This window comes from Haliotis asinina, chromosome 14, assembly GCF_037392515.1.
Source record: "Haliotis asinina isolate JCU_RB_2024 chromosome 14, JCU_Hal_asi_v2, whole genome shotgun sequence".
NCBI lineage: Eukaryota > Metazoa > Mollusca > Gastropoda > Lepetellida > Haliotidae > Haliotis > Haliotis asinina.
The window spans coordinates 8,408,342-8,426,127 of NC_090293.1; the positions used below are offsets into that span (position 1 = coordinate 8,408,342).

Here is a 17,786-nt window from a genome sequence, read left to right on the forward strand (position 1 = left end):
GACACTATTAAGGAATTCCAACAAACAAGCAAAATCAATAAGGAAGTCTTTACCATCATGACACGTTCTACCGGGAGGCCTATATATTGCACAAACCAGGAGTGCCTGTGGTTCTCAAGTCAAACGATACGACTTTCAAAAGATAGGAATGCTTGTGGAGGATCTTGTTTAGAGAATTTCAAAGAGTCCTTGTAAAGAACAGCAACACCGTCACCACTCCTTAGGGCCCTAGCAGTAGGAGTTTGAATCCATGTGTTGTTATGCTATCTACCGTTACTTGGTCGGGGGAGTCACCCCTCAACCATGTTTCTGTTAAAATGAGGATATCAAGTTTATATCAACTGGCCTTATCATTTGAAGCTGAGTTAGTGTTCACGGATCTGGCGTTTAGCACTCCAAACCTCGTTCTTGTAGTCTTTAAGGTCGGGGAAATGTTTACATGATCTTTTAAAATTTTTCTTCCACGTCGGCGGCCTCTTCTTGTCTTTTTAACGCTACATATTGACATAGACCTCAAAAGTTGAAGTGTTGAGAGAGGTATAGTAAGCTTCTGTCTCTTTCTGCAAAGTTCATTGACTGAATAGACAAGCATGGTCAGTAACAACTGACAGGTAAGCAAAGAGCTCAGTGGACACAATAATATTCCCCATGATCCATTTCCATTTTGAACATAGAACATGTTTCCACGGCTAAGGCCTGTTACTTACCATGAGATATCTTGAAGTGTGAATTGTTTGTGATGTCATCACTCATGAAAGAATTCAGATGCAATAAATATGCAGCTCCCTCACGCACTGCAAGACCTCTGAAGATCCATGCTTGTCATAAGCGGTGACTTAATGTGATTGGGTAATCTGACTTGGTGACCTGGTTGATGCATGTCATTATGTCGCTATTGTGTATATCAATGCTTATGATGATCACTGGATTGTCTGACCCAGACTTGATTATTTTCAGATCACTACAATATTGCAGGAATATTGCTGAGAATGGCCCCAGGCAATAAACAAACAAATTTATGACACAACATAGTCTGTGAAGGATGGGTTTATTCATTGAAATTGCTCAAGAACCAATGCCTGAAAATAATCAAATGTACATCAATAAATATAAACCATAACTTAACCCAGCAGCAAAATATACATGTTGAAGAACAAAGAAACAGTAAAAGTTGAATGGAAGTCAATCTTGGTGGATCAACTACCACAGCTCCACACAGGTATCCTGTTGTTTCAGGTAATGCTACAGAGTTCCACAGCGCCACATTGTCAACCTCTACATCTGTGCTAATAGTCCCATATAGTTCAGTTTTGAATTTTTTATTTCTCAAAACCAAAGCCAATTTTCTAATATTTTCTATAATCAAGTATTCATCCTTAATTTTAAACAGTTGGCAGCTTAAGTACAACTTTTCAATTGTCGTCAATTGTATTAACCTTGAAAATCATAAAGGACTAGTGGTAGTTTAATCTTTGGATATAAAAGCTGAGTTGCAAGAGTTGGTGACTGCAGTTGCTACGGCAACTGTTTCTTTTCAGTATAATACTGTCATGTATTTTCTGTTAAAGAGAAGTCATCTGTGCAAATATTGACATACATGCAGGTTGAGCAAAAGTCTTGGACAAAGAGGACTGGAAGGAGAGCAACATCAGAAAAGGACTGATCCACACATGACATGAGTGACCAACCTGACCTGACCTGCTTTCAGAAAGCACTAAGGTGATTGTAAGTCACTGATGCAACCCAAGTGCAATGTGAAAGAATGGGAGTTAAAGTTAACCTTAGTACAGGTTGCTTCCTGGAAGGAGTTCCCGGGCCTTCAGCTGTGCTCTGATCATGACACATGCTCTCAAGTAAAGTTAATGGAGGCAACTGTTTTAACAAAGTACTTTAACATATAAAATAACTGATAAAATAACCTGAATAAATATGAATGATATCCTTGTCTGACAGACTTGTTCATTTTTTTAATAAGATTAAAATTCATTTGCCATGAATTCTGATGCTTATATTGTTTGTCAGTCATGCCATATAGTCACCTTTTGCACTAAAATGATTCTTCCTGTTTTTATACTCTTGTCTGAACACATTATACTGGAGAAAAAATTGTTCAGGATATACGTAAATTCTGAATAATGATCCATCTACTCATTGGCACACTGATAAAATATAAATAATAAAAATACCAATATCCCTAACTTATTTTGTCCAGTATATATAGTTAAACTGTTACTGAGTTGTTTAGTGTGGTACTTTGGAGCAGAATTTGTCCATATTTTCACTAAATGCTTACTAAAAGGGCTGAGTCACTGAGTTTAGTTTCATGCCATTTTGAACAGTATTTCAGATATGTTACAGCAAGTCAGTTTGATATGGGTCGTAATGCATGTCTCAGCTATTCTACCACATCCGTAAAACCCCAAACCACATGGCAATCACAAGCCTTGAAACATTATCAGGATGATAGATGATTCAAATCTGCTGGTAGGTATGTGCCTTCCTATTTCAAACCTAATTAATTACACAACACCAAAACCTATGTATTCCAATCCTGTATCCCTTATCCAGTAAGATTCTATAATGATAGTTAATTAACAGTATCTATCTATCATGAACCAAAGTGCTGAATCTGACAGCATAAAACTGCCCAACATTAATTCCAATCTTCATAACTGCAAAACTTATCTCTGCAACTCAAGAAAGTCAATATGTATCCTTACTGCAGGTATTTCATTGGTCCCCATATTGACAACAGCATGACTGTTTCAAAACCAAATACAAATCAACAATTTGTCTGGGAGATCTAATCTACACACGTTCACCAATATATGGGAATACACAATGCCTTTTAGATGGCGGTAAAATGAAATGTATTTTAAATATGGGATTAGACTTTCTCAGTAAAGTACTATTTGGGTTGAATCCCATCCAAGATTCAAAAACACACTATCAGACTGAGATACCTAATCGCCAGCATGCACATTCTTCAATCTATTCCACCAATACTGTACTTCACAAAGAAAGTGCTATCCCAAATATAAAATATGTTGCACCAGTATACATATTCACCTATCACATGTATCCATTATTACCCTTCTCCCCTGTATCTGCAGTGTCAGGGATGGGATGAGGATCCAGAAGGGATGACTGACTAACTGACTTGAGTTTTACACTACTTTTAGCAATATCACTGCACGGGACACCAGAAATGAGCTCCCCCATGTGCCCATGTGGGGAATCGAACCCGGGTCTTCAGCATGATGACCCTTAACCATCAGAAAACCCGTTCACCCACTTGGCTGAAGGTTTGCAGAGGGAGGCATTTTTTCTTGAATACCTGATGTCAGTAGGCTTGTGTTCCACATTTATACAGAGGATACTATTCAACCTTCCATGTAATACCAATTTTTATTACATGAGTTGATGATTTGGTATCAAACGAACGAAAGCGAGGTTGATACTAAATCTTTCATGAGTTTAACAAAAATGGTATTTCATGGAAGTGAGTTTTGTATTCTGTTTATTATTCTCCAACATAAATTACTAGAAACTGTGACTTCACTGCCTATAGTATGAGGACTCAGCTTTCCCGTGTCTAACAAGGTCTAGGACCATTATGACAGCGGCATTAGTATTGTGACATCATAACTGTGAATCATGATGACGTCATACGTCTAGCGGCATTACACTAGTGTAATATTGCTGTAAAAATATTACACTGCAGTATCTTCCACGGGAGATTAATAAATAATGTTACTAACCCTCTATCATATAAATCCAGATCACCCATGAGATGTCACTAACACGTTCACAGCACATTGTACCGCATTATCACAAAACTGTTTTCCAATTTCACACTGCAAACCATTTTTCAAGGTCATGCAATCTTCAGATAGCTTCAGTTAAATATACAGGAAGCTGCAGTTGGTGCATATCAGACCGTAGGACCCAACATAATGAACTCCCAACAAGTAAAAGCACTGAGACAAATGAAAATACTGATGTCAACCCATAACACACAGCAGTGCAATTATTCAGTAGGGACTGACATTAAAAATTCTGGGGGTATGGGGATGTTGTAAAAGACGGAAATGTTGGGGTTACAGTTTCAAAACTTACAAATGTTTTCTGTGAAAGGAAGAGATAAACAACTTGATTGTCTTTCCTGAAAATTATGGTCTGGGACACGTGTTAAGCTATCAGTCTGAACGACCAAGGGTTCGATGGATTCTCTTGGAAAATTGTTACATGTCCTATGATGTGACCTTTAATCATCCCCAAAGATGTCCCTTGGTCAAATGGTGATCCCCAAAGGCAAAACCCTGAGATAAAGACATCATTAAAACCTTGATTCCCAGTCCCCCAAGAATCTTCAACTGTCGGTTCCAAAAAGCATAACAACACTTTTAAGAATATATAAAAATATTAAACACTAGGGTGACTGATTAACCTTTCATACCTATCACAAATCACCTAAATGATCATGTTATTTAGTACCCAAATCACAAGAATATCACGACTTCCTCAGGAACTATGACAACTGGAACACAAACACACAAGATTAAAGTACAAAATTATAAACAGTACAAAGCAGATGTTCTGTCCTTTGGTTCCTTAAGGCAATTATCTTGACTTGTTTGAATCTCTCATACAGACTCTCAACAGATATGCCTGAATACTCCAAACTGGTCAATCATACAACATATTAAAACACTTATAATTAAAAAGCTTGCAATTGCAAAGACTAAATCTAAGTTTAATTAAATCCACCATCTGAGAAATTCCCAACCATGGACTGAAACTGAATTGAGACAACCCGCAGGCTGAAATGGAGATAGACAAACTTTCAAAAATATCAATGGATACAAAAGGCCAAAATAAACTTAATTTCTGGACAAAATGAGCAAAGTAAGTAGTAGCTAAGAAAAGGCGTTGTGTAATCTATCTACAGATACTACGGAAAGAAGCTCCCAAACCATGATGATAATGATGATTACACACACAAGAACACTCGGATTATTGCCATAACTCAGTTAATCGGACGGAAAGAGAAATGAGACTAATTAAATGTAGTTATACTGAGAGAATTATCTCAATTTCTGCATTTACATTAACTCTTTAAACAGAATGTTAGTAGTAACAGCAAACAAAAAACATATGAAACCATGCCACATGTTTTTTCAATTTACCTACTTGTACACTCAACAATAAATGTATTTCTACCTTATGAAAGAATGCATTTCTTCTTTAACAGCAATATTCCAGTAATATGGACAAGATAACCAGTCTGGACAAAATGATTGATATCATGAGCAATAAATGACTCCATCTTGTTACAATCACATTCACTCAACCAAATCATGGAGCTGTACACCTTATACATAAATCTTCACAAAACAAATAGGACCTATACTAACATGGAATCCACATAGGCAACAATAAATGTCTTCCTAAAATTCTTTTGAGCGAGTGAGTGAGTTTAGTTTTACGCCACAGCTATATGGCAGTGGTCTGTCAATTATCAAGTATGGACCAGACAATCCACTGATCAACAACATGAGCATCGATCTGCACAATTGGGAACTGATGACATGTGTCAACCAAGTCAGTGAGCCTGACCACCTGATCCTGTTAATCGCCAGGAATATTGCTGAGTGTGGCGTAAAACAAAATTCACTCACTCACTTGGAACAACTAACATTTTCACAATGAACTGAACATGTCTCAGTCCCAGAGCTATATTATTTCCAATGTCATGCTGGGCTTATTGTAATAGTATAGCTCTAAATGAAGCAAGTCTATATCTTCCAGCTTGAAAACCTCCCACATCAGAGGGCATTGTGCCATAGTACATGTATTATCTTGCTGTATCAAAGTTTTTCTGAGACTCTAGCACGGGTGTATGTACTGGGCCGACATTTTGGTCAAGAAGGATAGCAAGAGCTTCCACACATGTGGTGACCTACAGTATTAAACATATGAAGTAGACGTACTGGGCACCATAACTTCATGGAGGAAATGAGCACCTGCTTCATGTCTTTTCTTGCATATGTTGTACAGATTTCCCGCTTGTAAGGGGACCATGCACATTCCACTGTCCGTACAGACATTCAAACCACAAGGCTATGGATACTGAAGAGATCATCTAAGTCATGATGTTTAAGACATTCCTGATGAACTGACATGAAAATGTCATGATAATGACATGTGAATCTAATTCTTATTTTAATTGTGAAAATACTGTTGATATGAAATGGACACAGCTGCAAATAGGTCAAAGATCATTCATTACACAGTGATGCCACAATGCCTTGATAATCAGAGAACCTTTCTTCACCGAAACAAAGGACCCGGGTTAGAATATATGAGTAAATACTACGTTGAATAAAAGCACACAACTCGGTAGTTCCTGAATGATGACATGAATACAAAGATGAAAACATTGGTACAAACACATTGTCGGACACCTTTTAACCAAACAGCTGATACAAGTTCTCACTAAGGCTGGCTAAAGAGATTGATAATCCTAAATATCATGAATGGTAAATATTGTCAGTGATATTGATACAAAAATCATCACTTATGCCTTCTATTAAATATTGTAAAGGAATAAAACTTTTAATCCAACCACAATACATAAAGTTAAATTTTAGTTTTAAAACATGTTCATAAAGGCCTTTTTTGTGTCACCACTCCCCACTTTCATTTAGCCTTTTCCCCCTCAAATTTACGTCTCTGATATTTACCAATAGTCAGTTCATATTAAGTTAATGATAATCAATCTCCTAAACATGTATCAATAGCCAGCCCTAGTTCTAACACGGCATGTAAAAAATGACCATCCTTCAAACAGTTTTTGGTATCTTGGACTCCCATTTATTAATCAGAAAGCGACTGAGACGCTCATGGCTATAGAACATATCACATTTCAATACAGGTACTCCTCAACCTCTTCAGATGCAAATGACTGATCTTGAATATAAAATCTACAAATTGGCTACTTCTTGTAGTATGCCTGTCAAAACAGAACATTTCATCCTCAATACATCACAGGTTTCCATGTCAACTGTGAATATTCTGTATATCAAGGGTACATGCCTGTGGATATACATCATCATTCAAGTGTAATTCTCCTGTGAATACATAGATCATGAAGTGTATAATCCATCTATGAATACACAGGGTTATTCAAGTGTATTTAACCTGTCAATACACGGTTGATCATGTGTATTTCACCTGTGAATAGACATGGTTGATTAAGTGTATCTCACCTGTGAATACAGGGTTGATCAAGTGTATTTCACCTGTGAATACAGGGAGATCGAGTGTATCTCACCTGTGAATACACAAGGTTGGTCAAGTGTATCTCATCTGTGAATACACATAGTTGATCAAGTGTATCTCACCTGTGAATACACATAGTTGATCAAGTGTATCTCACCTGTGAATACACATAGTTGATCAAGTGTATCTCATCTGTGAATACACATAGTTGATCAAGTGTATCTCACCTGTGAATACACATAGCTGATCAAGTGTATCTCACCTGTGAATACACATAGTTGATCAAGTGTATCTCACCTGTAGATACAGGACTGACCAGGTGTATCTCAATTGAACACTGTGTATACAACTCTGCAGTACTGATGATGATGGGAATTAAAGCTTCAAAAGTAGCAAGAATACAGGTTGATGGTTTTACTGAAAAACAGGTGTCACTGTTACAAGGTATTTCAATAAACCTCAGGAAGCAAAGCGTATAGCTTACCATAAGTACTTGCAATAAATTTCGATGTTTGTTGATTTTGTGGTTTCATTAAACTGACCTATAAATTGTGAGATTATAACATCCGTTAATACAGCTTTGTTATCAGTTTTTTCTGTTGAACAAGACTAACAACAGAATTTTAAAAATGCATGAAATATTTTGCAAAGTTTTGTTTCTACTGTTTTGACTGACCTTTTAAACTTTCTTTACTTTGTATTGTGAAAGTGGGAAGTGAGCCCAAAGAAAAGCAGGCGTTAAGACACTTGGTGAATCCCAAAAACACATCAGACTCTGGGACCCAAGATCCCTACTGGGGTAAATCTGGGATAAATTTGAACAAATCTTGGATAAATCTCAGCAAAATCTCCTGCAAACAACAGAAGATTCTACTGTGATCCATCACCCTCATGAAGGATGTTCTTGTTTGTTGGGGATGATTCAGTTACAGATGAATTTGGAGCAGAAATACAATTTTCAGTTTTAAGGAAATGTTTATATATATATATATATAATACCCATGAATGTTAATAAAACAAAACATGCAAAACAATATTTTCATCAAATTACGTAAACATATGAAATAACTAAGGCAAGGAAATTGAATTGTAAATCATGCCGGTTTGATTGAAAATAACTGAAAGGTAAATAATAAAATGACGCTGGGTGGAAAGGTGCAGTAGGGTTAAGAGCAAGAAGGAGTAATTAATTATTTAAATAATAAAAAGTATTGTATTTATGGAAAATAACAAGAAAGGATAACTACATTGTGAGATTAACAAGGCTTGACAGGAACAAGCTTAACCATTCTGACATGGTAATACTTGGTGATGTCAGACAGAAAAGAAAGTCACATTAACTGGTCTCATTAGACTAATGATTGCTCATACCAAATGGTATTGGTTTATCATCAGAAAATCATTAAATATACGCAAATAGCATGATTTCTTTACTCTCTCATTTTCGTTCAGTTTCACTTTTTCAAATGTTTCAGTTAAATCTTAGTTCTCCAATTAATATTCTGAAAAGAAAAATGTTTAAATACATGTATATGCAAACACAGTATTTCTTGACTTACTCATTTATTTATTTTGACTTTTTCACACCATATTTCAGCTAAATCTTAGTTTTCCAGCTCACATTTATTAAATAATCCTTCTATATATGCCAATAGCATGATTTCTCTACTTACTTATTTTTGCAGATTTCGACTTTTTCAGATCGTATTTCAGCTAAATCTTAGTTTTCCAGTTCACATTTGGATTCAACCCTAAGTTTCCTATTTGGTTGTGACTGGTGACTGCTGCATCCAGTAAGTCAATGATTGTTCATGCAAGCAAGTCCAGTCTACAACTAATGATTCAGGGTACCAAGTAAATTCATAAACAAACACTCTACCTATTCATTCCTGATAAAAACATTGCAAGGATTGGGCAGTGAATGGTTCTAATATTTAAGTTCTGCTTTCTCTAACGATCACTTCACATGACATCAAACCCGATTTTTGACAAGAATCTATTATCTAAATGCTGTATTTACCATCTGCTTTTCGATGGTCATCACCATAGGAAGGTATGTAAAGCCAAATTGACAATGTTTGCTGGGACATGACCTGTGACCTCTGACTCTTCCCAGACACATGTAACATGCCTGGCAGAAAAATGCTGGAGTTCAATGTTGACCGCTGGTTTGAGGTTGGAGGTCAGAGTTGGCCAATTGGCCAAGGAGGGCACTGGTACTTCTTGACTGATGATGATCTTGGCAAATCTACATCAAGCTTCAAGTCAATATGTCCTGGGATTTATCAAGGAATCTCCTTTCTGGACATTGATGGCCCAATGTCTACAACAAAATTCACTAATAATCCCCAAAAAGTTTTCCATTTCAAGTTTTCTACATCATCGAAAGTTTTCAGAACATTTCCATGCTGCCATTTCTCATTAATTTTAACATCGGCCTCGTAAAGGAGACACTGTCAAAATCATCAAAGAAGAGATAAAGTCATTAATGTATAGTTTTAGATCATTTAATTCAATTATACACTCCATGGAGTTCACGACTACAACAAAAATGAAATCACAATCACAAGTATTGCTTTTGGAAAACTTGCCTACAATGAGTACATACCCTGAAATCCTCGTATTGAGTGAGTGAGTGAGTTTAGTTTTACACCGCTTTTAGCAATATTCCAGCAATATCATGGCAGGGGACACCAGAAATGGGCTTTGTTCATTATACTCATGTAGGGAATCGAACCTGGGTCTTCGACGTGACAAGTGAACAATTTAACCAGTGGGCTACCCCAAACCACTCCTGACCACAAAGACCGTCAATACAACCTTACTGCAGCCATAACAATAATGAATTATACATTGTTAATTCTTTCCATCTCATAGACAGACACTCTCCAGACACAGGTATATTTGCTCAGTTGTTTCACTTAATGAATCAGAAAATGTAAACTTCTCAAATAAATATGATTTAATTTAGACATTTAATTGTTTTTTTTTCATTTTGTTTTGGTTAGTGATACATTGTGAAGCCTAATTTGACCAATGGGATTTGCCATCATATCTCGTGACTAGATATCACTTACAATAACTACTCAGCTATGAAGTTTCTGTTCTAGTTTGAGAAGGAAGTATGAGCTAAGCAGTTGCTCTTACTGCATAGAAATCATATAAGATTAAGTAAACATTTGCAGCAAAGTTGGTGCCAAAATCTTTCCTCAGAGAAGGTCCAGTTAAATGCTTGCTGACATCATGTAAAGAATGTATGTGTTATCTCACATCTATATAAGGTATTGATGTCTGAGACTGTTATGACCAACAGCTGGTTTTCTTATTTTAACGCAACCCTGGTTATAATGACATCAATTTTTGCGAAATAATGGTGGCATTTTTATAACCAGGACATACTGTTTAGTTGCACTGTTGGCACTAAAAGCATCAATATAACTGAAATCATACTGCTCAGATGTCAGTGGATTAGAGAACTTGCTTTCTTGTGGAGCAATATACATGTCAAACAAATATTTTTCTGTCACCAGTTTTACACAATATTTTGAAGGAAAATGCATGCAAGGGAAGGCTGAAAATATTGTCTAACAACTGATTATACTTAAAGAAAGACAAAAAATAATTAATATTTAAAAAGAGAAAGAAATACAGTGTTGTTTGTAAAATGTGCATCTTGTTGTTATTTATGGTGGTCCAAGACAAAACCCTCACTTGTCTGTTACAGATACCACAGCTAAAATTTCATAAATAATCACCCAGATTCTACACTGATTCCCCCTTCTTACCTCCAGCATCCCACATTCATCCCCCTTAGTAACATTACTAGACAGGATTCCTAGATAACAAACAGTTCATCCTTAGAGTTTCATTCCATCTAACGCAGAATCTTTTTTCAGGAACCATAAGTCTGCCACGCTTGATTCCTTCTAGAATGTTTAACAAATTTTTCTAATCCTCCATAAATCTAACCAAAGTAAAATAGATGCTTTATGCTTATTAAACTGACTTTCATTTCATCCTAGCGAATGAACATGATATTACATAACCACCATTTCCTCTTCCTTTATACAGTAACATAACAGAAACATCGTTTGAAATCTTCAAACACTGGCACTTCAAACAATCAACAACCTAAGTATAAAATCAACAACATTTGTGTCATAATGTCACTCTCAAAATAATCACAACATTGATTCCTGCAAACATGGTCCAGGGATTCTAAATGGCCATTTCAGGTAGCCATGACAACAGTAGAGAATGGCCAACACATGCAGTCATTTAGTAGTAGACACAGCAGGACAGTGGTAGACATAGCTGAGGGTTACTACATATACCACAGTCCCAAAGAACCACTTTCTCCTCCAACGTGCGAAATAGTCCCTTGCCTACTAGTCCGTGGCTAGTAAAAATCCAGGCAGACCAGTAAATCTCCATAGTCACTGGTCCACCTGGCAAGTGAAATTAAATGGAGTCGTTTTGTAAACACAGCCAACTTGGTAAGTTCTAACACACTTTTAAAACAAGCAAGATTAAGCCATGATAAAAATGTTCATCATGCACAATGATGAAATCTGACTCTATGTTCAAATTTTGGACTACTGCATTATTTTGTGGGCTGGTCACTTTCAGGCATAGCTAACCTGACTGGCTAGAAACATTTGGAAACTATTTCGCACACTGGTCTCCTCTACTGTTTTAACTGCACCATTCAGTCATCTGATACAGCCGCAAGACACAGTTTGGTTAGGTCTACGGTGTTTACCAGTAGATAATGCAGGAACCCTGAATGGCCATCTTAAAAACACTAACTTAACAGTAATCATGGGTTAAATGATGCCAAATGATCTAACAACATGGTGTTTTTCACTTACAATGTGAAAAAAAAACAAATGCAAATTTGTTCTTTTTAACAACAGTAAACTAAATTGTTTATTAATAAATATATTTCACCTTGGTGTATTCATAGGCCGACAATCGGTGGTATTGTAGACAGGTATTTTCATGAAAATACATACCATCTTATGATAGAAAAAGTCCCACTACTGTAAAGTGAGAGCAAGAACCATTTAGAGTTATCTCCCTGTATACAAACATGTTTTACAGTTATCTCTCCCTTTATAGAAGTCCTCAGCAATGCTGTTTACATGTGATGAGATTGCGGCAGTGATTTGAATGGTAGAGATTATCACAGTCGCTCTCTCTTCATAACCGGGCCAGTTGTGTCACAATATTGTACACTGAAAATGAAAATGAGTAGAACAAAATATAATTTCATTCAAACCATACCGCAAATATGTGCATTTCACATTCTTAATGGCAAAACTTACTCCTGAGGATTTGCTTGGTAAATGATTGAATAAATAAAATCTCTTCATCTTAGATTAAGTGAGTGACTTACAAGTTAACATCACATTGGCAATATTGCAGCCATAACGTGCCGAAGATTTTGATAATAAATAAAGCTTTAATAAATATAGTCAAATTATATAACACTGTCAACAAGGGACAGTAAAATGACTGAAGGATCATAGATATAGATGGAAAACTAGCATGATAAAAAAAACCACTTTTGACTACAGGAGACAATACAACATAAAGACAGGTTATATATTGCCAACAACTAAAGGTATCACTATACTAGAGACCATGGAGACTTACAACACACTTGCTATCTACATGAACTCTAGCTGGATTTATACCATTCCCTCAGCTGTTAGCAATTCTGTCAAATCTACCTATACATTAAAAATGACACAATATTCTACGACTAAAAACATGGTAAAGAATAAATTACCTTGATATCTCATATTGATGAAGCATTTGATATTATTTATGTATATTACAACCGGAAGTCTATAGACTGTCAACAGTTCTCGTGCTAGTGTTAACTAGATTAAAACATCTGCTGTAACTCACATCCTTATCCTTTTTCTCTTCCCGAGGTCTCTCTCGACCTTGACGGCCATTAGAGGAATGTGCTGCTGCTGCTGCGACTTGAGGATGGCCTTGACCTCCTTGAGCTAGAGCTTGACCTTGACCTTGTTGCTGCTGTGCTGCTCTTTGCTGACTTGCACTGACTGCAGCTGCAGCACGTCTATCTTCTTCTTCTTGAAGACGGCGAGCAAGTTCATGACTAGAACAAACAACAGAGTTTAATGGCATTTACACCAATTTTTGATGTCTCTTTGTGTCAGCAAAATATTATTGTTGCTTATTTTTATAAAGCAGCCATAGTTTTCTGACTGTTCCTGGCCTTTGTGAAAGTACTAACATGAAAAATAACTCTGACTATACATACATTACAAATTGTCAATAGATGTGAAATGTCAAAACTAGCAGCTCTGTTTAAATAGAAATACATGGCTCTTAGAATCAGTACATAAAATATCCTAGAACTGACATTCTGGTATGAAATTCTCTCAAAATTCAGTTTGCCCGTTGGCAGCATTACAACCCCCCTACAGGGATAAGAATGAATATGAAATGAGTCTTGGGACTTGGGTGTGACTGATCCTCGTGTCAGATCGAAGGCAGCAGATTCACAAGAATGAACCCAGCATGATCACATGCAGATCCACTGAAAATTCTCATCCCTGCTATTAGCACTGACTTAAAGCGTTGAGCATATGTAATCATCAGGCATAAATAATGTGCATCAAGTGTAACAATCGCCATCCAATAATCATATCTGTACAATGGGAAAATCAAGATCTTGAACATTAATGGCTGGGACTGCCATAATCAAGCCACTCTGTGGGAGTTTGATAATCTGAGATGTGAAACAGTATGTGTTAATCTAACATACTCTGCCATCTGTAGGGCACTGCTCTCCTGGACGTACTGTCCCCACACCGGCTCAGGCTCCTCTCGTAACTCGGCCTCTTGTTGCAGAGACAGGGCAACTTGGTAGCTGGAAACAACGAAACACAAGACTTAGCCTTGTCTGATGCCTTTCTCAGTTTGTACAGAAGTCTTTAGTCCTCTCTCAACACAATTCAGTAGATGTCAGTACAAATATCTAGACTTTATTCGGTGAGTATGCTACATCCAATGAAATTTTACTTGCAAGTTCATATAGGTGGCTTAAGTCATTTTTCATTAGATGCTTTAATGAATTGTTTTCTCAAACTTTTTCCAGTGGTCATGCAAAAATATTTTCTAAACTTTCAAAATTTCTGAGGATACACACATCTCAACTAAATAATTAACACAAACACCACAGTATAACCAGTCCTGGTTGTCCACCAAACTATACCATAGAGCTTGAAGGCAATATTAGCAGTGGAGATTATGTATCAATGGACCACCAGACTTCGGTGATGACATCAGCTTTTCATCAGAAAGGAAGCAAGGATGATACATCATATGTCTGGCTGTGAGGTGTTTGGAGATCCCTGCATGTTAATATGGAAAAAGGAAACGTTGCTTACTCTTGGTCAATCTGCTGATCACTGCCAACAGGTACACTGCCCGCTGTGATGTTGCCAACAGGCTCTGGTTTGGTGTACGTGCGGAAGTTGGCATCAACAAAGTGGCAATCCCCTTCCACATTGGACAGTGTCTCCCAGACCACGTTGCTCTCAGTGAGGAAGCCCTGGTCTGTCACCAGCAAAAATAGCTCATTCTGAAACACAACAGATGGCAGTTGTTAGCACAACACTCGGCAGTTGACAACACAATAGTTGACAGTTGTTAACAAAACTCTGTATGCTCCGTTATTATACCCCTTGTGCAGGGGCATACAGTCAACACCTCGTCTGTCCATTCATCCATCTTTCTGTAGTCATTTTATTGCCAGAGAACAAAACAAAAATGTTCTATATTTTTCAACAAAACTTGGCAGATAAATTATGGAGATGCTGAAGTTTTTCCATTTGTTATTTGCAGATTTTTGGCATTTATATTTTTCTTGTATTATATGGAAACAGTTTTGACAGTTTCCAGAGTACAGCCTGAAAACATTGAAAGATTTTTCATTCAAACCGAGTACATGGACTAACAGACAGACAATTAGATGGGCAAAGCACTGACTATATCTCCCAGTATATAAAATGATGGAAAGTATGGTCATGACAAACACAGAACATGAGATTTGACAGGTTGACAGGTGCCCAGGCTAATGATTTTTGTGAAAAATATCTGAGAAGATTGGGTTTAATGCTGCCTGTAACATTATGTCATTCATATATCGATTTGAGATCGTCATCACTTCTTGATATACTTGTAAGGAAAATAGACCAATCAAACATATTGTCTTTGCTGATTTACACTAATGAGAATGTTATGAAATTAATTTTGTTTCACTATTATGAAAAGGTTTTGAAAAGGTTGTTGTGTACATTCCAAAGTGGTAGTCCTCAAGTCCTTGTTTTACCATACTTGTCTCAAACAAGCAGATCTATTTAAATGTTTTAGATAGTTAAGAATTGTTAAACAGGGCCAACCAGAAAGACCCTGTTCCGTTTAGTAACAAATACAAAACCTCACCAGTAGACAACATCTAACTCAGCTGCTCTGTCAAGAGTACATAACATTAAGTGCAGCCGGACTTTAGGGATGACATTTGGCGTCAGCTGTGTAATGACTCAAGTCAATGTTACGTAACACCTCACCAACTTGTACAGCCCAAGAAACAGGTTCATACCTTGATGGCAATTTGCAATTCAAACACGTTTTATTGTCTGAGGACATGGACAGTTTTATGAAGAAATAAAAACAAAAAAATCAAAAAATCCAGCTTTTCTCATATGAAGACAGGAATTTGATACCTTATGATGCCAAATTTATGTCAGAATCTGACAGATGTGTGTTGACAGTATCATTTTGAAATCAACATTTCTGTCTTTCATTATTATTAGTGATTGAGGATAGTTCTATACTGCTCTTAGCAATATTCCAGCAATATTATAGCAAGGAACACCAGAAATGGGCTTAACACATGGTACCAATATGGGGAAACAAACCCAGGTCCAAGGCTTCCCATTGAACTTTACAATAATGATAAAGAAAAGACGAAGAATCTGTGTCCCTACAGCAAGTGGAAGCCAGGTAAAACAATGGTGTTTAAGCAGTGCAAATGTCACTGCCTACAACCCTGCAAGCTTCAAAGCAGCCATGTGCTGATATCACAAAAGAGCATGTATGTCGTCCATGCCACAAATATTTCCAATACTACCAAGATTGGGAGACCTTTGGCATGACATTTGTAGCTGACATGCAGTTAGTCAACAGTGAAATGAAACCTCACCACACTCTTCCTTGCAAAGCTAATAAACAGCAACATTCCTTACAAATTTTAAATATTTAAGTTTACACTTGCTTTGTCTGACTAAGATCTTAATTGAGGAATTAATTTGTAATTTTCCATTAAAAGTTTATCCTTTTTCATGACAGCTTTAGAGGTGTTTGATTGTTGTTACAATGCCATACTCAGCAATATTGCAGTTTGATGTTGAGTCTGGACTAGACATTCCAGTGATTATTCTGATGACATTTCCCCCAAGTCCTCAAGGATTGACATGTATATGAACACAAACTCACATGAAAGCACTGACATGAATTATATATATGAATTCTTTCCATAAGGAGCTAAACATTTCACAAACAACAAAATGCCAGTATAAAGATGTTTTGATTCTGAAAACTATGAACCTAAAAGGTTTGAATGACTGTTCTTGTTTTTTTTCAAATCAGGTTACAAATGTAACATTTTACAGGACACATTCTGACCTTGTTATCATCTCGGACACACATGTTCTAGAGTCTGGATCTCATGCGCTACATAAACGGCATGGTGTGCCAAAAGAAATTTATGTTCATAACAAATTCAAGTTTTAGTACATACTTTCCACAATTTTGCAATGTTATGTCATAAGTTGGCTATTAACCTCTTGATTGCAATATGCATCATGTGTCTGAGGAAAATACATAAGTTCTGAATATTCATCAGAATATTGACAACACCTCAAACCATTCATCTACTCATGACAAATTTTCATAAATGTGTCACGGCGACTCCCAAAGCATGCAATACTTTTTATACTGTCCACTGAACTAATTATCTAGCAGCACATCAACTATTTGTTGAGTCAAAGTCCACAGTAAACAACTGCTGAAGCCAAAATTCCTAAACCTAATGTGAAAACTCCAGGCAGTTTGTGAGAAGATCTTCTCAATGCTGTTACCTCATGTCTCACAGAAGCATAAATAAGCAGACGGCTCCCTGAAACATTGACATATTCACACCACATATTTCCTCGGCCAGTTTTATGGGTCTCATGGACAGGAATATCTGGTCGATTTAACAGAATAATGAAGCACAGTGGCCACAAAGATCCATTCATATGTGGTGTTTGTCTGTAAATTAACTGGAGATGTGACTTTGTGGGGACAAGATTACTTGGACATTAGAGGTATTCTCTTGAGGCAAATTTGTTTGCAAAGACATAATGGAAGGTCCTCCTGAGACAATATCTTACACTGGTACAGAGACCAAGCGGTCA

General features: G+C 36.7%; 1 protein-coding gene across 1 annotated transcript in view; it reads right to left on the bottom strand.

Annotated features, from left to right (window-relative positions):
• Positions 1-8,398: 8,398 nt before the first annotated feature.
• Positions 8,399-17,786, bottom strand: part of LOC137260612 (ubiquitin carboxyl-terminal hydrolase MINDY-1-like) — a 37,875-nt gene continuing 28,487 nt past the window's right edge. Inside the window, exons 6-9 of the mRNA XM_067798204.1 lie at positions 14,715-14,908; positions 14,090-14,194; positions 13,201-13,417; positions 8,399-12,521 (exon numbers count right to left, since the gene is read on the bottom strand). Coding sequence (XP_067654305.1) covers positions 12,507-12,521; positions 13,201-13,417; positions 14,090-14,194; positions 14,715-14,908 — 531 coding nt within the window. The 3' untranslated portion in view covers positions 8,399-12,506. The remainder of the gene's footprint in view (positions 12,522-13,200; positions 13,418-14,089; positions 14,195-14,714; positions 14,909-17,786) is intronic.